The sequence below is a fragment of the Capricornis sumatraensis genome, chromosome 4, assembly GCF_032405125.1.
Source record: "Capricornis sumatraensis isolate serow.1 chromosome 4, serow.2, whole genome shotgun sequence".
NCBI lineage: Eukaryota > Metazoa > Chordata > Mammalia > Artiodactyla > Bovidae > Capricornis > Capricornis sumatraensis.
In genome coordinates this window covers 91838467-91860345 of record NC_091072.1, presented here as the reverse complement: position 1 = coordinate 91860345, position 21879 = coordinate 91838467, and the positions used below count along the sequence as shown (strand labels likewise).

At 42.8% G+C, this 21879-nt stretch overlaps 1 protein-coding gene across 4 annotated transcripts in view; it reads right to left on the bottom strand.

Annotated features, from left to right (window-relative positions):
* Positions 1-21879, bottom strand: part of GRIP1 (glutamate receptor interacting protein 1) — a 466465-nt gene that overhangs the window by 19505 nt on the left and 425081 nt on the right. For 2 of the 4 annotated variants that reach the window (XM_068969892.1, XM_068969893.1), the window contains 4 exons: positions 13657-13813; positions 11779-11890; positions 11621-11665; positions 6397-6630 (listed from right to left, as the gene is read on the bottom strand). In XM_068969892.1, coding sequence (XP_068825993.1) covers positions 6397-6630; positions 11621-11665; positions 11779-11890; positions 13657-13813 — 548 coding nt within the window. The remainder of the gene's footprint in view (positions 1-6396; positions 6631-11620; positions 11666-11778; positions 11891-13656; positions 13814-21879) is intronic. The other 2 variants (XM_068969894.1, XM_068969895.1) reach the window with 1 other exon arrangement.

Here is a 21879-nt window from a genome sequence, read left to right as displayed (position 1 = left end):
TTTGACTTAGCATTTCTATGGCTCAGAGCTCAGCCTCTGTAAAAGTGGATGGCAACTTGAAGAGAAGTGATAGGATGCAAATAGAGTTCTGTCCCTTAGAAGAGAGAAGTTCAAAGGCTTTGCTTTCATTTCACTGTAAGTCACTGAGCAGCTTTCATTTTAACTAGGAAATCTTATTCTGACATTCTTTTTCTCCTCCTCCTTGGACTGATAAATATATATTATTTTCTTTATCTTCCCTTTGAACAAATGTTTTTATCCTGCTGTCATTCCTCATTAATGAGCTAAAAAACTTTTCTTTTTTCCCCCAAGAGCCAATCATTTGTATATAATTTTGTTCTTTACATTTTTGAGAAGTATGTCTTAGAATTTCAGACAAGGGAACCTGATGGAAACAATCCATTTTAAGGGCTGTCAGGGCTGGATGGCATTGCTCACATAAAATGTACAACCTAAATTCCAACCCTTATTCTACAATTCCACATTGATTGTCAGCTGCCCCTGGTTTTACAGGGAGAGAATATGCTTGTCACACTGACATAATACACGTCCACTTCTCTTTGTAAAGAGCATGTTATTCCAGTGGACAGCTCCATCTGTGGAGGCTCTAAGACGGCTGCCTGAATCATCTTTAAGGCTAGGATTCTGAGGAGCTCTCATTCCCTGGGTTTCTGTCACTGCAGAGTTGAGGTAAGACTGAAAGTGACTTCGCCTGGGAAATGCTATTTGTGAACTCTCTCGTGATAATGAGTGATCCAGCCCCTTTCTTGGTAAGGGAGCAAACTGAGGTTCAGAAAAGTGACGTGACTCATGACTGGCAGGTTGTGGCCAAACCTTGGCCTGACAGTTCATTTAATCTTAAGTACCAACTGCAAATATTTGGTGAAGAGTCACATTCAAAATAAGATATGTATTTCCATTTCATATTTCCTCCTAGGGTTCAGCTTGTTCCTGACTTGAGAATATTGAAAAAGACATGGGTACTAAACACCCAAAACGACACTACTTCCAAGAAGTAAAACAACTCTATCATATAAAGAAGAACAAAAGTACACTCTCAAAACACTCCGATATATTGGAATTGCAAAGTGAACTTGGCTGGGAGGAAAGCTGATGGTAGCAAATGCAGCCATAAGAATAAAGGTTCCTTGTGAGTGACTCAAATGTTCAAGAGTCGAGCCATCCGCAGCTATAAATAGATTCTGGAAAATAATTTTTAAAAACTTTCTGTAAAAAACAAAACAGTTGCATACAATAAAGGAATACAGTCTTATTGAAAAACACAAACAATAGGACAAAAGGAAATGATTTTTTAAAGTTCAAATGCTCTGAATGTGAATCTACAGAAAAAAGATTTTTTTTTGCCTTAAAATATGCAAAGAGAAGTGAAGCTAGAATTTATCTCAGAAATATATTAAGCAGACACTAAAGAATATTTAAGCTTCAGAAGGAAAAGAGGGGTTATCAATGAACTGCAGCTAAGATCACAGGCTCCTTATCTGCAAAGAGAAAAAAAAAATCTATGATAAGCTATAATAGTGATACAAAGCAGAATTAATTTTAAAGATAAAATTTAGAAGCTCCAGGGTTAACAATGGAAACTCATTTCCTCTTTGCTCAGCCACTCAGCTGTTGCCTTCGATCTCCCTGACACAAAATAACCACCTCCTGCTAGCAAAACCTACAGGAGTGATTCCCAATCTTTAGGTGCAAAAGAATCCACTAAGAGGTTGCTAAAATGTTGATTTTTTGCCTCAACTCCCAGAAAATGCTGACCAGGTACATCTGGGTTGGGCTTAGGAACCCACATTTTAACAGGCACCCCATGTGATGATGGTAAATGTCATCAGAGGCTCACATGCCAAACTCTTCTCTAAGGCTAGAGTCTCTAAACTTGTAGTTACTACCCATTAATAAGTCTTGAAATCAGCTCAATATGACAGCATTTGAAAAGAAACAAAAGAGAAAATATTAGTGTATACTGTGCAGTCAATTTTTGGATTCATTTACAATACCTATTAGGGTGGCCAAAAAGTTTGTTGAATTTTTACATAAGATCTTACAGAAAAACCCAAATGAACTTTTTGGCCAACCCAATATGTAAGTGTGAGTGTATGTGTATACTGAGTTGTGAGGTAAGATGTATTTTGGATAACATCTCAGCCAAAAAAGTCTGAGAGACACCAGGATCACTTCCCTGTGACGCCCTCACTGTCCCTCCCCTGCAATCTAAGCACCAGATCATCACTCCAGCTCCAATGTCTTCCTCCAACCACAGGGCCAAAAGGGGAAGTGAGGCTTTGTTCTATGTTTATTCTCAAGTGTCAGGAAGGATAACTAGTCTTTGGGGTTCAGGAATGAAGGACAGAAGACTTGTTAGGATATGGAAGACCCTTGGACGCAGTAGATGCTGTGAAATTTTAAAAAATGTAGCCTCTCACCTGAGCTCAGCATTTTCGGAAGGTCTGAAGGAAGAAAAGAGATTGGCAAGGAGGACTGGGTGGAAAATGAGGGGCAGATAATAGTTGAAACTCAAGAAACCGCAAGATTAAGCCCATACTTTATTCTTTTTGTATGAGGATTATGCTAGTAACCCATCGTCAGGAGGTGGTGTGGCTTTTGTGTTTCGTTTGTTCTCCCCAGGAATGGGGATGGATACTGGCCCATTCATTCCTATCCTCTTGATGCAGCTTCTAGTGACAGTAAGAGTTTGAAGGTACCGGCTTGGACACAGACAGAGCCACAACTTGTTCTCATGGAGACAGCTTTCACCAAGTGGCACACAGCCCCGAGAAAGATGGCAACTGGAAAATAACACCACATGTTTTCAGAATGGGGTGCTATTGACCCTGCCCAGCCTCTTTACTCTGGTCCTGCAGTCCACCCAAGGGGCTCAATGAGAATCAGCCTTCATTCCGCTCGGCAAGCTATGCATGCGGTCTGACTTCGGGTTATTTTCAACTTGAGGAAGGGATGCTTTTCCCTTTCTCTGGCCCCATCTCCACACCACCCCCCAGAGAGTGCCTTTTCCTACTTCTATGAAGGTTTGGTCCAGGCTAATAGCACCCTGGGCTTCCCTGGTGGCTCAGAGGTAAAGACTCTGCCTATCAATGTAGGAGACGCAGGTTCGATTCCTGGGTCGGGAAGATCCCCTGGAGAAGGAAATGGCAATGGACTCCAGTATTCTTGCCTGGGGAAATCCCATGGACAGAGCAGCCTGGCTTGCTATAGTCCAAGCACCCCAGTGGGAAGATAATTCAATTCAATCAACAAGGCACTTGCTTTTTCATGTGTCAGGTAATCTTCACTCAAAGGGAGCCCACAGTCAAGACACAAATACAATTACCAGTCTCTGCTCTGAGGAAAGTAACTCTTCTAATCACCATTTCTCCTTTCAAGTGTTTTGAAACTGGAGTGTGGGTTTAGCAGCAAACGTGAATGGAGTATCAGGGTAACTGAATTCACACACACACACGCACACACGCACACACACATGCACACATGCACACACACACACACACACACACACGGTACCTGAGATGTGAGCACCCACCACTCCCGCAATTCCATACCGTCAGGCTGCAGGCTCCTCTGCTACAGTCTCACTTCACAAGCTCATTTCAGGTGTCTTATAATGCCCAGGACACCGTCTACTTCTGAGCACCTTATTTTGTTTGGCACCAATTTGGAAGAAGAGTGAAGCCACATGGGAAATGCACTTAGTGCCACGATAGAGGGAAATGACTAAAGAGAAGGAAAAAAGCAGCAACCCATTCACTAGGTCAAGTGAAATGTTCCAACCAGTCCATCCACTGCCACTCACTGTGCTAAGTGCATGATGCCTTTAAAAAGAGAGCTCTATTTTCAGCACATTTTTTAAAATGTCAGCTATAACAACTTGCATAGCCAATTTCCTGTCATGATCTTTGCTGACTGCTTTCAGTACAGGAGGGATGGGGAGACAAGCCTTCTGCATTGCTGGGCTACCAAGGAATCTTCCTTTGAAGAGACTGCTTCACTCCAGAAGGAAAAGCGGCTCTCTTCTACACTTGCTATTTCTCTAGCCTGTTGTTTAATCACTCAGTCATGTCTGACTCTTTGCAGCCCCATGGACTGTAGCCTGCCAGGGCCCTTTATCCATGGGGATTCTCCAGGCAAGAATGCTAGAGTGGGTTGTCATTTCCTCCTCCAGGGGATCTTCCTGACCCAGGGATTGAATCTTCTTCCTTGGCAGGAGGGTTCTTCACCACTGAGCCACCTAGGAAGCCCTTCCCTATCCTGTAGATGGGGAAAATAAATGCTAAGACATGCTATTGTGAGGGGCTAAAAAAGAGAAAAAATACAGCACGCAGCAGGCACTGATTGTTGCCCTTTCCCTTTGGTGCTGAAGGAAGGTGAGTTACCAGAACACTTGTTTTCCTGGGCAGCAGACTTTTAGAGAAGACGGGAAGGCAGTGTTCCTAAATAACTGAGGGAATCAGGAGGGCAGCCCTCCTCACGGTACAGCAGAATTAGCAGTGACTATGCAGCTTCTGCAATTTAATCACCAAGGGAGTCCTTACAGCCTCCTAATGGTGTCTGTCAATTAGCCAATTAGGATATGTGACAGGTGGTGAAGCCTGATGTTTACCAGACAGACACATCAATTCAGGGTAACTGGATAAACTAACTTGTGGCAACAGGCTAAAGCTGGGTCCCCACCCTAAAATACCAGAAATGTCTTGACTTTTCTGTAAAGTCTGTAATGCCTGTTAATGCCCAAGGCTCTAATCATGCTGGCATATTTGCACTCTCTCAGTACACTGCAATCTTCAACATCCTTCTGTGTATGTCTCTTTCTGTGCTTTGGAATGCTTTCCCATCCTCCACCTTCCTGCAGAGTCAACACCTACATCTAGGAAGCATTTCTCATTCCTCTGTAGTGGGTTAGTGTCAGTCACTCAGTCGTGTCCAACTCTGCGGCCCCAAGGACTGTAACTCATACAGTTCCCCTGTCTGTGGAATTCTCCAGGCAAGAACACTGGAGCAGGCTGCCATTTCCTTCTCCAGAGGATCTTCCCAATGCAGGATCGAATCTGGGTCTCTTGCACTGCAGGCAGATTCTTTACTGTCTGAGCTACCAGGGAAGCCCTTAGTGGGTTAGGGTGCCCCCCATCTCCAAAGACAGTCTAGTCTTGTGTCTGTCATTGTACTAATCCCACTTTCTTCCCACTATTTCCTGGACTGTCTTCCCATTAGACAATGTGCTCCTTGGAGATTTACAATACATTCTGTAAGTAAAGAAATGCACAATCTATGTACTGAATGAATGAATCAATGAGTAATGAAAGAATGAACCCAGGAATGGAACATGAATTCAGAATCCAACCTCCCACACAATCCTTTCTTTCACCATATCCTTTGTCAGCAGCAAAACAGCTACTTTCAATAGGTGGGTAGGGAGATGAGTTGGTGATGGACAGGGAGGCGTGGTGTGCTGCAATTCATGGGGTCGCAAAGAGTCGGACACGACTGAGCGACTGAACTGAACTGAGGAAGACTAAAGTCTTTAGAGGAAAAGGAGAGTAGTTGGCCTGTTACCCCTTCTTAACCTGACATTTATTTGCTCTTCTGGGTAAGACAAATAACTTATCTCTAGTTAACAGATTATTAACGACAGATTTTCTCTGTGAGAAGAATGGAGTGAGACTGTTACTAACTATACCTCCTTATGTATTAACTACAACAAAAAGCGAGTTCTACAAAAGAAAACCAGAGAAACCTCCCTTCCATTGATTTCACTGGCCCTGGGCTCCACAGATACTGTCACCTACACCTGCCTTGTTTAAACTCTGCCAGCAGGTTGAATTCAGTTATGTTTGCAACTGTGAGTTTTCATCCATGAAGCAAAGTGAGGCAACCGCCTTAGCAGAGATGAAACATAACCAGGCCTTATCTTGTCCTGACCAGGACATCTAAATTATGTCTTAAAGAGAAGTTTATACTCCCTGAATAACATAACCGTCTACTGAGAAGTCTGTAATTGATGATTAATCCTTCCAACATCACCTCGGAAACCCCTTTTCAGTGTAGCTAGGAGTGTACAGCATTTAGAAAATCTTTCCCCCTTCTAATCAAGTTGAAATAATAGAGCTTCTGCAGGAAGATTTTGGCCATAAATACATTTGTGATCAATTCACTACTTGAAAGCCAAAGTTCTCTGTTTTATGAGATCACCTCTTAAAGATCATGTTTTGAGAACCATCCATCTCTGATGATCTGCCCTCAAGCTCTGGTTTCTTTCCTCGGCTGAGCCCACATTTAGAGTGTCATGATCATGCTCAAATCAGGGCACTCGGGCTGAGCAGAACGGCTATGAAACATAACCCCCAAGGGAAGAGAAGAGAGTTTCCTGACCTTGTGCAGCTCCACAGGAGTTGGGGACATGATCTCCTTTATTTCCTGCTTCATTTTTCTCAGGGTGACAGATTTCCTGCCCACATCTGAGGGCAGAGTGTTGCTGCGAGTGGTCTGGCTATAGTGTGGCCGGGAGCTGCTCCGTTCCTGGAAGCTGGCCTGTCGCCCCAGCTGACTGCGAGATGAAGGGGCCTCGTGATTCAAACTCATCGTGCTCCCCGACATGATCGTTGCCTGCGGCAGTGACAATTTTCAGAAACAATTAAGCCATCGAGTAAGAGGAAGGTTTGGCTGCTCAACATGAAGCACATTTCTCCTTCTGCTCAGTCAAAATACAGTCTCTTCAGGGCATAGCCAAAGGCTGGAGAATGGAGGTACTGACTGCACCATGAAAGTCTGGGAAAATGCTTCGCAAGTGACATTTACAATGCACATAACAAATCCAATTTAAGTACTTAAGCCATTGAGTTTATTTAAGCAAATACCACCCCTGGCAGTTTGGAGGCACACTGAAGAGCTCTACCATCTGCTTACTGCAAACTACATTTTTAAGCAGAAACTTTCCACTGAGTGGGCTCTAAAGATGGGATTTATCAGGCAACCTTCAATTTATCTTACAGAAATGAACTAAGAACTTCTTATTGGAGATCAGGCAGCCCCTATTGGCAATGGCACCTCCAGCCCCACCTGCAGGTAACAACGGGCTGAAATGAGGCTACTGTACAAAAGCGAGGGCTCCTACTCAATGCTGCCTTCTTAGCTTTGGTGTACTGTCTTCCCTTTGGCCACGTGGCCAGCCCGGGAACTAAGCAGATGAGTTAGGTCTCCACATCACTTGGTGTAGGTCATTGTTTCTTAGAAATGACCCATGTGTAAGATCCTCAAAGAGGTTAAGGAATAATCATATAACGTGCTACTGGAATCAACACTTTGCCCCAAAACAATGGGACTTGAATTTTACCAGTGAATTGAGAAGTGTTCAAATATATTGTCCCTGTATAACACACAACAAATGGCAAGATTAGCTCTCAAAAATGACTGAGTCTCAGCAGTGGAACAAGAAAAAAAGCATTTGAAAACAATATCATGTTGGGAATGTTCATTTCTCATGGTTGGAGGATGCTAAAATTCTGCAACTATGCCTGTAGCCAGCTCTGTATTCTTCCATATAACGGTTATATAATGGTATACCAGCATCAGTGAATCTGCCCCCAAATAAATTCCACATGCCATATGACTGGTGGTGATCTAGTGGTTTATATTGATACTGATGCTAAAGGTGACAGAAGTGTAATGTGAGTCCTTTGAATGTATGCACACATTTAACAACTTTATGAGTTAAGTGCTGTAATTCCTCCTAGTTTACAGGAGAGGAATCTAAGGCACAAAGAGACTGACCTACTTGAGGTCCCATAGGTAGTAAATGAGCCAAGTGCACCATCTAAAATTACTGATCAGGAGGGAACCCTGCAACGTGAGTAGAGTTTTTATTTGTTACCTCACTGCTGCTGCCAAGTCGCTTCAGTCGTGTCCGACTCTGTGCGACCCCACAGACGGCAGCCCACCAGGCTCCCCCGTCCCTGGGATTCTCCAGGCAAGGACACTGGAGTGGGTTGCCATTTCCTTCTGCAATGCATGAAAGTGAAAAGTGAAAGTGAAGTTGCTCAGTCGTGTCCGACTCTTAGCGACCCCATGGACTGCAGCCCACCAGGCTCCTCTGTCCATGGGATTTTCCAGGCAAGAGTACTGGAGTGGGGTGCCATTGCCTTCTCCATGTTACCTCACTAAGATGTTATAATTCCAAGCTTCACCTGGTGTTCGGCAATATACATGACACTAACAAGATTTCTAAATGACAGCCAAGTACTGGCACACAGATATGTAGAAAAGAAACAAAATGTGAACTTACCAATATCTTGACTACAGGTTATCTTACTGATAATTTTGAAAAAAAGAAGTTAGAGTGTTAATATGTGCTAAGTACCATATATGTGTGTGTATATGTAGAATACCATTAAATACTTACAATAAGTCTATATGATAAAGTATTATACTTATTATACCTCCTCATTTCACTTAGGAAGGGGATGCCTGGATCAACGAAGCAACTTGCCCAAGAGTCTGGGATTGCAACCCTACCAATGTCTCCAAAACCTTTAATCTTGCCTACTAGGCTATATTCGGAGAAGGCAATGGCACCCCACTCCAGTACTCTTGCCTGGAAAATCCATGGACGGAGGAGCCTGGTAGGCTGCAGTCCATGGGGTTGCTAAGAGTCGGATACGACTGAGCGACTTCACTTTCACTTTTCACTTTCATGCACTGGAGAAGGAAATGGCAACCCAACTCCAGTGTTCTTGCCTGAAGAATCCCAGGGACATGGGAGCCTGGTGGGCTGCCGTCTATGGGGTCGCACAGAGTTGGACATGACTGAAGTGACTTAGCAGCAGCAGCAGCAGGCTATATTGATTCTCAGTCAAGTATGAAGTTGAAACATTTAAAATTGGCTTTTTTAGTAAATAAAAAAAGCTTAGTATTTATCCAGTGTGAATTATCCATATTATGGTTTATTTCAGATAAATTTCTTTTAATTGAAAGCTTTTTATTACTAGCTTGTTGGTAACAAGGGCCATCCTTTTATTTTATGGTACTTAACTCACATATATCATTCCTTGTTTAATCTGCTGTTACTGAAAGCATTCAACGATTATTTTCTTGCTGTGGTGAGCATCCACCTACTGTTTTTACCTACTTAGACTAGTTATTTGCTTTGTTAACATTTATTTTTTATACTCATTTTTCATTAGACTGGCAGGAAGCACATTGGAAATCAAATAATCACTACAGCGGGAGACAACTGTTCTACTTTGATAAGCCTTAGCCATAACAGAAGTTATAATCTGATCTAGAAATGGTTCTGATGGAAGCAAAGACACAGTATCAAAAGGTCTTCAGATAAAATTTTCAAAGGATGAATTGATTGCTTTGTTTAAAGTGAATATCAACTGAATTAGCGACACCCCTACAGGAATATTAAAATTAAAACACAAACACAAAACTAAAAAAAAGTAATTATTTAAAGTTTCTTAAGACTTGTTTTTGCTTCACGAGTATGTACCACCGATTTTCATTTTGCACAATTTGTAATTTATACATTTTCAAAATCATCAGTGAGATTACTGATATGCATACAGCTTAGAAGGAGTATGTCCAAAAGTTCTTTATTTGACATTTAGTTAAACCTTCTTCTTATGTTATACTAAGGAAAAAATAGTTAAGACAGTATTCATCACTGAAAGAAGTAGCAAAAAAATAATTTCTATTGAGCATTTATGAAGTGCCATGTTCTGTGTTGTGTCATATAAGCATTAGTCATTATAATCCCTGTATTTTAAAGAAGAAATAACTGATAAAAGAGATTAAGTAACTTGTCTAAAATCTTAGTTTGAACTTCTCTCTCTTGTTAAAACTGTACATTTTTCAGTACTAAAGCTGAACCTAAATTATTGCTAGCAATGGGGAAAGTGACTAGTATAATTTTCATTTTCATTTCAATTGTAATCATTTTTTATCTTAGCTAATCTACACTTGTTACATTTATAGTGTGCTTTAACTTTTAATGCTAGATATAAATTTCATATGCAGGAACCTAGCTCCAATAATATTTTTTGCATAGTAGCACTTGAAATCAAGGGATCAGAGTTCATTCAAACTAATAAGTGAATATTCCTTGTGCTAAGTGTGAATAAGACTCTAATTTATGGATCTGTCAATCATTCTTTCTAGTTGAAAATGTTATTTCTCTTTGACTATTAAATTCAACCCATTTTTTTTTTCCTGGATATATAATTTCAAGGGCCATACCTGTCTGAAGTGATGTTAGAAAAAAATCTATTGGCTGTTGCAACATAAATTCTATACTGATGGATGTTGTTTTCATCAGGTAACTCAATTTCTAGGTGAAAACACAACCTGACTGTATTACTTTTTACATCATCTTCACTTTGTTAAGACCTAATGTAGAAGAGGCTATGAGAAGAAAAATGGGTTCTTCAAATGAGATTTCAAAATGAAAAATGCAAAAGGCATATAAGCCAAAAATGCTTTTAAAAGCAGTACTATGTTAAAAAGAAATGTGAACTGAGATCTTTATTCAATTTGGTACAGTGCTGATCATTCTCCATACAGGAAGTGGTAAAAGTTTAAATAAGCTACCTGATACTTAAGCATTCTATATTTTTTGAAAGTTGCATGAAAACGAATCAATTGCTAACATCTTAATTTATTTACATTTTGTAGGATTATCCATCTCCAGGTCCTTTAACTGTGCTCTGAAATAGAAATTCATGCCAGGTAATACCATGATGTTTACAAATTCAAACTAATATTTTTCTTTATAATTCTCTTTGCAGATTCACAAACATTAGAGTCACATAAAATATCCACACATGCAACTGAGAAGCAAAATAATATAAAGATGAGTCATCATTTTAGAACTGCAAGAGTTCCACCCAGTTAGGCCATTCACATTCCTTATGGTGACTTGGGGACCTCATATGACATCAAAATAAAAATGAGACTTTTGCCACTTTCTTTTTTACAGCTCAGAAAATTTAAAAGAACATAAAAGGAAACAGTCCAGGACTTCCCAGACCAAAGTGTGAATACTGTCAGCAAATTTACGGCTTTGATTAAAGAACTCACCAGGAGTTCTGCTATTATACCCCATCTCTCTTGAAAGTCCTTGAATTCACACTAAGTTAGCACAGAAGCAGGATTTGCAATTAACAGCAACATACTCTGTAATATTTTGGCTGCTGATCAAACAGACTGGCCTTTTTTACCAGCCGCATTGTCATCTACTTTAAGGGCAAAATGAAGTAAAATCAAATTTCCTCTTATGTTCCTCTTCACGATCAAATTAATGTCTCTACCAGGTACAAATGAAAACATGCCAAAGAAACCTTTCTAAAGCAAATCAGAGAATGAGAGACGCCACTGCTGAGACTGAGCTCGCCTGAGCGATCCGGTGGCAAACAGAGACAGTCAGGGTTAGCAAGGAGCAATGGCAGAGAAGCCACAGGTCAGTAAGCTCAGGGTGGGGGCAGAAATGGGGAAAGAAATACTTTTAACTGCATTGGATAAAATCAAATCACTGTCCGAAAGGCAAGGGGGCAGGGAAGGCAGCTTCACAAGCAAAAATATAAACAGAAAGGGTAGCTACCAAGAGATTCATGTTTCTCAAAGACACACGCCTGTCAGCTTTCTCCTGTGGAAAGGGGTTAAAGCTTTTAAATGAACTGGTGTGACCAATGCCAACTCAAAAGGACCAAAAAAAATGAATGTCGAAACAATGAGAGTAAGTGGCAGGACCAAGGCTACCTCGAGTTCTCTCAGAATCCCAGATTGTCCACAGGTTTCCAGATCCTCCAGCGCTTGGGACCAGAAGTTCTCCTCTTGCTCGGCCTCGGTACTGTCGGGAGCCCCTGTGAAGCTGCTGTCCAAAAGCACAGTCTTAGTTAAGAACTTGCCAGATATATATGTATATATCCATTTATATACGTGTGTGTGTGTGTTCAGTCACTCAGTCATATCCAACTCTTTGCAATCCTATGGACTGTAGCCTGCCAGGCTCCTCTGTCCATGGGATTCTCCAGGCAAGAATACTGCAGTGGGTTACCATTTTCTTTTCTAGGGCATCTTCCCAACCACAGGAATTGAACCTGAATCTCCTGTGGGCAGATTCTTTACCACTGCACCATTTGGGAAGTCCAAATACATACGTGTGTGTGTGTGTGCACATGTGTGTCATGCTGTGCTAAATTGCTTCAGTTGTGTCCAATTCTTTGAGACCCCATGGGCTGTAGACTGCCAGGCTCCTCTGTCCATGGGATTCTCTAGGCACGAATACCAGAGGGGGTGACCATGCCCTCCTCCAGGGGATCTTCCTGACCAGGGACTGAACCTTCGTCTCTTATGTCTTCTGCGTTGGCAGGTGGGTTCTTTACCCTAGCACCACCTGGGAAGCCTATATATATATATATATTTGGGTCCAGAATCTCCCTCCCCTTCATCTCACACACAAAATAGAGTTTCATTTTGGATCTGGCTTTCTTTCAGTTGTGGCCTCCAAGTCAGGCCAGTTCTAACAGAAAGACACTGTAGGAAATTCAAAATGTCTCAAAGACTGGAAGGACCATGGTCTTACTAACTGAATTCACAGATATTGCTGAGTGAGCTGCGTCAACATGGCACTGGTGGGGATATCTTTCAGCCACTCTATCTGAAGGGAACGAGAAATCAAACTTTTCCTTGAGAGAGAAAAACATGTTTTCCCTATTCATTATAAACATCAGTATAGATCAGTTAAATGCTATCAGATTTATGAGTTTCCTTAAAATATTTTGGTAAGGAGCACACTGCTAAAATAGATTCTCAGTTAAAAATATCGGGGAGGGAGGAGGGAGGGAGGTTCAGGATGGGGAACATGTGTATATCTGTGGCGGATTCATGTTGATGTATGGCAAAACCAATACAATATTGTAAAGTAATTAACCTCCAATTAAAATAAATAAATTTATATTAAAAGAGATATTTTAATGCAGAAGTATTGTCCTCCTAATAAAGTATTTAAGACTTCAGTTTGCAAAAAAAAAAAACAAACAAATCGAATCCTCAGTTAAAAAAAATTTTTTTTTCATGTAATTTTATGTGAAGCTGGGCTTCTGTGGTGGCTCAGATGGTAAAGAATCCACCTGCAATGCGTGAGATCCGAGTTCGATCCCTCAGTCGGGAAGATCCCCTGAAGAAGGAAATGGCAAACCCACCCCAGTATTCTTGCCTGGAGAATCCCATGGAGAGAAGAGCCTGGCAGGCTACAGTCCATGGGGTTGCAAAGAGTCGGATACAACTGAGCGACTAACACACACACACAGTTACACACACACACAGTGTGAAACCACCTTCTAAATGAAAGGAGAGGGAACCAGGCACAGAGTGAGGATATGGCTTATAGAAGCAGATTTTCCCCATGTGCTACTGTCGTTCTCATTTGGGGAAACTTGTGTGTGGTAGAGCCCAGATTCCTGCTGGGCAGGCTCAAGTCTTTGAATCAGCCATGTGGCCAGCATGGACGGTGACAGTGGCTTCATGAATCCTTCCAACGCGAGCAGGAGTTGCTACAGGAAGTACAGAAGTTCACATCTGGCCCAAATGACCCGGAAGCAGTTGGGACAGGGCAGCACTTTGTGAAAACCTTACCCACTGATGGTGGACCGGTCCCACTCTTCGTTACTTAGTCCCACATCTGGGTAAGTCTGGCTTCGAGGCTTAGTGACTGGGGACAAACTGCCTCTTGGTTTGGGACTTCTCCAGTCATAGGTGTTGAAGTTGTAGCCTGAGGCCTGAAAGCCAGTGCCTGCAACAAAAACAAGGCATTCATTATCTAGTAACTTGTCTTTTTTCTGTAGTTTCCATTTGTTTATTCAAGGGGTCAGACTTTAACTGAATTTGGGATCATTAAGGCCATCAAGGCAACACTTAATTCTTACATTAAGGACACACTCATGTCTAATCCCAACTGATTATATACAGGGCTCCTGCCCTCCCCTGTCCAGCTGAGAAATCTGCTAGGAGGGGGGATATATAAAAATCTGTATCCAGCCCTTTCTAGAGCAAGCTCCAGGAGGTCAGAACCCTGATTTGCCTGCCCAGATACCCTGTGTCCACCTGCAGGGTGCAAGAGGGCTTCTTACCCAAGTCTGTCTTTCTGGGAGTGGAATCTGCCACCAGAGGTGGGGTCTAGGTCCAAGGAGTCACCAAGGGGTGCTGGTTGCAGGGTGTGGACCGAGCACAGAAAAACTGGCTGGGGCCCACAGATGTTAGGCATGAGCCTGAGGATTACTTCATCTGCATTGTTAATAGAGGGGTCAATTACCTACAGCAACAGCAATGATACTAAACCCAGAGCAGGAGTTAACTATGCACCCAGAGCTTCATTAAGTCCTTTACTTGGGGCTTCCCTGGTGGCTCAGTGGTAAAGAATCTGCCTGCCAGTGCAGGAGACGTGGGTTCGATCCCTGATCTGGGAAGATCCCACATGCCTTAGCGCAAATGATCTTGTGCACCATAACTACTGTGCTTTGCCCTAGAGCCCGTGCTCTGCAACAAGAGAAGCTACCACAATGAGAAGCCTGTGTACCGCAGCTAGAGTGTAGCCCCTATTTTGCCACAACTAGAGAAGAGTCTGTGCAGCAATGAAAACCCAGCACAGCCAAAAATAAATAAACAAACAAAATGATTCAAAATCCTTTATTTGTATCACCTTATTGATTCTGCATAATTAATTATCTTTGAAGGTAGGTACTGTAATTATTTTCATTTGAGGACCTAGTTGGTACTTGCAAACCTTCCCAGGGGTTCCAGTCCTAATTCCACAGGCAGGTCTTCCTAAAATGACCTCGCTGAGAAAGCTCTGGTGGGAGAGGGTAGATGTCTAAGATCAGTCAAGGCTCCCTTCTCACTTCCCAATTCACAATTGTTTTCCTGTCCCTTTACAAATGAGAGGCATATTTCTCATCCATATCAAATCTTTGAACGAGCTTGACCCTGGGATATAAAAGCTCCCAGCCATCAGTCAAGAGATAGATAATTACGGAAAGGCTCGGTCCTGAGGGAAGGTCTTGGAGCGGAGCCTTATTTCAACCAGGCACCGACTCAGTGCAAAGCTTTTAACTCCTCTCATCCATCTATCTCCCTGTGTCTCAGAATTAGAATTCAGAAGGACAGTTGTCAGAGTAAGGAGGTGCGCACATTCTGATGTTTATTTGGCCTGCAAAACAAAGACTGACTTCCTTTCTGACAGGGAGTTAAGTCTGATTAGCTTGATGAGAAAGTGAGGAATGGCTTTGACAATCAGGTTACATAATAGACAATTTCCCACAAATCTGAGCTAAATCTGTGGCTTCATATTTTGATAAGAATATATTTAAAGCGTATTTACCATAGACTAGAAATTACGTTTTTTTGTTAAGTATCATAATTTGGGGAGGGAAAAGTTAGGATGACAACCTTTAAGTGTGAGGTAGGGTCTGCAGTGTTTCAAAAATTTTCAGGGGGCTTCAAATGGAAGAGCAGGGGCTGATTGGCAGGTCTGAGTCTACGTTAGTGCTATAATCACCATATGTGACTTCAGACATCACATCAGGTTGTGACTCATTACATGTGTGTTTGCTTACGTGTGTGTGTGTGTGCTCTGTGTTCAGCCGCCAAGTCATGTCTGACTCTTTGTGATCCCATGGACTGTAGCCTGCCAGGCTCCTCTGTCCATGGCATTTTCCAGAAAAGAATACTGGAGTGGGTTGCCATTTCCTCCTCCAGGGGATCTTCCTGACCCAGGGACTGAACTCGCATCTCCTGTGTTTCCTGCACTGGCAGGTGGATTCTTTACCACTGAGCCACATGGGAAGCCCACATATGTGTAGTGGGTTGCAATATAATACTTATTTCTTACTGTGGTTAAAGCACATCATCTAGCAAACAGGCCTAGAGCCACAATTTCACATTCATTTAAATGACCCAACAACCTGAGGGCACTATCTCCCTGCCATTCCTATGCTTCACCTTCCCCCTTCACTTTCCCTCTACTTGTTTAGTACTATAATGCTATCCTTACTATTAGTTAGAGCCCAGAGAGAGCGGGACGTCCCAGGATAATGCTTTTTGATCAAGAAGATTTAACCTCCATCATACAGGGGAAAGCCCACAGCCGCATCATGGAAATACCCGATGCATCTCCTGTTTTAGGACACCAGGCATCAGAACTCCTCAGTGCAGAGGCAATATTTACAGTTCCATACCTCATTTGCTTTCTTGGGTAACTGCAAGTGTGGCTAGACATTCGGGGAGAAGTTTTGCATGATGAATGTTCAGTTTTCTGTCCAAAGTGTTGAATTATGGGAACCCTTGAGTCTCTTCTTAAAGGGGAGTGATAGGGCAACACTACATTTCACCTGGCTCCCTCTGCCAGGCTATCCATCTTCTGAAGCAAATAAACCAACGCCCAAATATGTGACATCTCTTAAAAAGAGTTAGAGGGAAGTAAGTCCACACCTCACTTCCCCTAAAGGCTTTAAATTTGCTAAGAGCAAAATGCTAAATGGTGGTGTCCTCCCAGGGGCATCCTTCTCTGATAGGCATTAACCTGTAACGACCATTCAGTCCCCAAGGGAAATTCCAACCTGTTTTAAACTGAGCAGATTAACTTTCTGATTTTTCTTCCGATTGATGTAAGTAGTTCTTGGTGACTTGAGCAAGACTGTAAGGATGGGCTTGAGCAGATATGAAGCATCATTACTAGGAAAATGCCTCTCCCCACAAAAAGGCATGTCTGTCTATATCAAGGAAGACTTGTCTTAAGAAGTACTATTAAAGGATTATCTGTTACAATGAAGCAGGGCATGAAAAGAGGATATACAATTCAAGTATTTGGGGCTTGGGTATAAACTTAGAAGACCTGGTCTTGTCCATGCGATGCTAGCACAAAGAATGAAGTAAGAAAAACCCAGGTTCAAATCCCAGCTTTGCCACTTGCTTGCTCTGCAGTCTTGGCCAATTTGCCTTCGTGTAAAACACGGATAGTGCCACATGCTTCACCAGGTTGATATGAAAATTAAAGAGAATAATACGCATAAACATTTATGGACATGCCTGGAACACAATGAGGTTTTAATGAAACCTCATTCAATGTCCATTGCTTTTATTATTTACTAGGCAACTCAATTTGTCAAGATCTCAGTCTCATTATAAAACAGGTAAAGAAGGAAATTAGCATTTTTGACTTAGTAAATGTTCCAGGGGCTTCCCAGGTAGACTAGGGGTAAAGAACTCATCTGCTAATGCAGGAGACATAAGAGACATGGGTTCAATCCCTGGGTCAGGAAGAACCCCTGGAGGAGGACATGGCAACCCACTCCAGTATTCTTGCCTGGAGAATTCCATGGACAGAGGAGCTTGGCGGGCTACAGTCCATGGGGTTGCAAAGAGTTGGACATGACTGGAGTGACTTAGCCAGCATGCATGCACCAGCACCTCTAAGGCTTGTCAGGTGCTGCAGGAGGAGCTGAAATACGAAGATAATAAAACCAGGTTCTTGTCTTCAAAAAAATGCACAGTTTAGTATAGCTTTGGGAGAAAGAGGAAGAGAAACAGGCAGAGATAGAAAGTGAGAGTTCTATTAGCATGTAAGAAGTGTTACCCTTTCCATCTGAACACACTGATAGAAAAGAACAGAGATCTGTCTGGGGATCAGAAAGCAGGTCATGAAGGGGGCCAGTGGAAAGGTGACATACGAGCTGGGACTTAAGAGGCTAAGCAGGCATTCACCAGTGGAAGCACAGGGGAAGCTGAGCAGGAGGAGAAGCTGAGCAGGAGGACTGAGGAGGTGCCCTCACGGCAAACCTCGCTGCCTAGCCTTATGTTCCGCCAGTGGCTGCCTGTTTCACTCTCAAGGCGTGAGCAGTAGTCCAGGGATCTTCTGGTCCCTCTAACCATCTGTACTTATTCCTCCCCAGAGGATGAGCATCGATTTACCCAGTTGGCCCAGCTCTGGAAAAGAGCCCTGGGAATGTGACCTTGGGCCCTTTCCGGCTCTCCTCGGACTCATTCTCTCCCACTGCTGTAGCACCATGAGGTAAGTCAACCTGAATTCCACTCCTGAGGCTCACTGAGCTCAAAGGTGGCAGGAGGCCAAGACTGCAGCTATGGCTGTGGCAGACGACTAGTTGCCTGTCAAACTTCCACTCTTCCTTTCATCTTTTTACCAGTTTTGAGGGGGCATATTTTGGGGGTGCTCAGGGAAAGACTTATTTCTTAGCCTCTCTTGAAGTTAAGTGTTCATTTAACTATGTAAAAAGTTCTGGCCAATGACCTGTAAATGAAACTTCTGGAAGGGCTCCTTACAGCCCTCTTTTCTGCTGCCCAGAATGTAGATGGAATGTAGATGAAACAGCTGCAGCCCCAACAACTATCTTGGGCCATGGAGTGAACCCAGGGATGGAAACCAAGTGCTCGGCATATTAGAGAAGAAATATTTAAGAGCATGGGTCCTTCATGACACTGTGGAGTTATATACTAGCTCTGAAATGCCTATTTCTTTATGATTTAAGTCACTCTGATATCAGGGTTTTTAGTTCTATTCAACTAAGTCAAATCCAACTGACAAGCTGGGGTTACAGTTTGCTTCATAGATCCGAAAAGTGAAAGTGTTAGTCAATCAGTTGTGTCCAACTCTTTGTGACCCTGTGACCCTGTGACTCACAAAGAGTCACCCTTTGTGACTCTTGTCTATGGGATTTCCCAGGCAGGAATACAGGAATGGGTAGTCATTCCTGTCTCAAGGGGATCTTCCCGACCAAGGGATTGAACCCGGGTCTCCTGCATTGCAAACAGATTCTTTACTGTCTGAGTCCCCGGGGAAGCACTCGTAGATCTGACTTCCCCCTTATTAAAGTCCCAGCATCAGACTCGGGGTGGGGTAGAGAAATAGGAATCCTGAGTCTGGCTGTATGTTCAATCCAGCTTTTCTAACAACTCCCGACTCTGCCAAAAAATAAAAGTAAAAAGTTGATACTTTAATCCACTGCTGACTCCAGTTTTTATTTCCCAACAGATTTATAACTGATAAAGGCATCAAATACCTTATGATTATACAGTGGAAGTGAGAAATAGATTTAAGGGCCTAGATCTGATAGATAGAGTGCCTGATGAACTATGGAATGAGCTTCGTGACATTGTACAGGAGACAGGGATAAGACTATCCCCATGGATAAGAAATGCAAAAAGCAAAATGGCTCGCTGGGGAGGCCTTACAAATAGCTGTGAAAACAAGAGAAGCGAAAAGCAAAGGAGAAAATGAAAGATATAAGCATCTGAATGCAGAGTTCCAAAGAGTAGCAAGAAGAGATAAGAAAGGCTTCTTCAGTAATCAATGCAAAGAAATAGAGGAAAAGAACAGAATGGGAAAGACTAGAGATCACTTAAAGAAAATTAGAGATGCCAAGGGAACATTTCATGCAAAGATGGGCTCGATAAAGGACAGAAATGGTATGGACTGAACAGAAGCAGAAGATATTAAGAAGAGGTGGCAAGAATACACGGAAGAACTGTACAAAAAACATCTTCACGACCTGGATAATTACGATGGTGTGATCACTCATCTAGAGCCAGACATCCTGGAATGTAAAGTCAAGTGGACCTTAGAAAGCATTACTACGAACAAAGCTAGTGGAGGTGATGGAATTCCAACTGAGCTGTTTCAAATCCTGAAAGATGATATTGTGAAAGTGCTGCATTCAGTAGGCCAACAAATTTGGAAAACTCAGCAGTGGCCACAGGACTGGAAAAGGTCAGTTTTGATTCCAGTCCCAAAGAAAGGCAATGCCAAAGAATGTTCAAACTACCACACAATTGCACTCATCTCACATGCTAGTAAAGGAATGCTCAAAATTCTCCAAGCTAGGCTTCAGCAATATGTGAACTGTGAACTCCCTGACGTTCAAGCTGGTTTTAGAAAAGGCAGAGGAACCAGAGATCAAATTGCCAACATCCACTGGATCATGGATAAAGCAAGAGAGTTCCAGAAAAACATCTATTTCTGCTTATTGACTATGCCAAAGCCTTTGACTGTGTGGGTCACAATAAACTGTGGAAAATTCTGAGAGAGATGGGAATACCAGACCGCCTGACCTGCCTCTTGAGAAATCTGTATGCAGGTCAGGAAGCAACAGTTAGAACTGGACATGGAACAACAGACTGGTTCCAAATAGGAAAAGGAGTACGTCAAGGATGTATACTGTCACCCTGTTTATTTAACTTATATGCAGAGTCCATCATGAGAAACGCTGGACTGCAAGAAACACAAGCTGGAATCAAGATTGCCGGGAGAAGTATCAATAACCTCAGATATGCAGATGACACCACCCTTATGGCAGAAAGCGAAGAGGAGCTAAAAAGCCTCTTGATGAAAGTGAAAGAGGAGAGTGAAAAAGTTGGCCTAAAGCTCAACATTCAGAAAACGAAGATCATGGCATCTGGTCCCATCACTTCATGGGAAATAGATGGGGAAACAGTGGAAACAGTGTCAGACTTTATTTTGGGGGGCTCCAGAATCATTGCAGATGGTGACTGCAGCCATGAAGTTAAAAGACGCTTATTTCTTGGAAGAAAAGTTATGACCAACCTAGATAGCATATTCAAAAGCAGAGACATTACTTTGCTGACTAAGGTCCGTCTAGTCAAGGCTATAGTTTTTCCAGTGGTCATGTATGGATGTGAGAGTTGGACTGTGAAGAAGGCTGAGAATTGATGGTTTTGAACTGTGGTGTTGGAGAAGACTCTTGAGAGTCCCTTGGACTGCAAGGAGATCCAACCAGTCCATTCTGAAGGAGATCAACCCTGGGATTTCTTTGGAAGGAATGATGCTAAAGCTGAAACTCCAGTACTTTGGCCACCTCATGCGAAGAGTTGACTCATTGGAAAAGACTCTGATGCTGGGAGGGATTGGGGGCAGGAGAAGAAGGGGATGACCGAGGATGAGATGGCTGGATGGCATCACTGACTCGATGGACGAGAGTCTGAGTGAACTCCGGGAGTTGGTGATGGACAGGGAGGCCTGGTGTGCTGCGATTGATGGGGTCGCAAAGAGTCGGACACGACTGAGTGACTGAACTGAACTGTTTAACATTGAAATATCTAGTGCTGTCAAGGTACTAAAAACCAAAGCTTGCTTAGAGAAGAGTGAAAAATTCAAGATGTAGAGTACAAGATACTGCAAGGGACTATCAGGAGACGAAATCCATAAAACAGTTGGGGACTAGACTGAAAGAAACTCTGTGTTTTAAACTAAGGATTTTTGGTGTCATCTAAAACAGGGAATCATCAAAAGGTGGTGTTTTTTTTTTGTTTGTTTGTTTCTTTGTTTTTAGAGAGGGACATTGTTTGAGCGGTGGCTGCGCGGGTGCAGGAAGGCCGAGAGGAGCTACTCCACGTTCAGGTCAGGAGGGGCGGCAGTGAGGAGATACACCTCGTCCAAGGTAAGGAGCAGCGGTTGCACTTTGCTGGAGCAGCCGTGAAGAGATACCCTACGTCCAAGGTAAGAGAAACCCAAGTAAGACTAAGTGTTGAGAGAGGGCATCAGAGGGCAGACACACTGAAACCATAATCACAGAAAACTAGTCAATCTGATCACATGGACCACAGCCTTGTCGAACTCAATGAAACTAAGCCATGCCCTGTGGGGCACTCAAAATGGGCGGGTCATGGTGGAGAGGTCTGACAGAATGTGGTCCACTGGAGAAGGGAATGGCAAACCACTTCAGTATTCTTGCCTTGAGAACCCCATGAACACTATGAGAAGGCAAAATGATAGGATACTGAAAGAGGAACTCCCAGGTTGGTAGGTGCCCAAAATGCTACTGGAGATCAGTG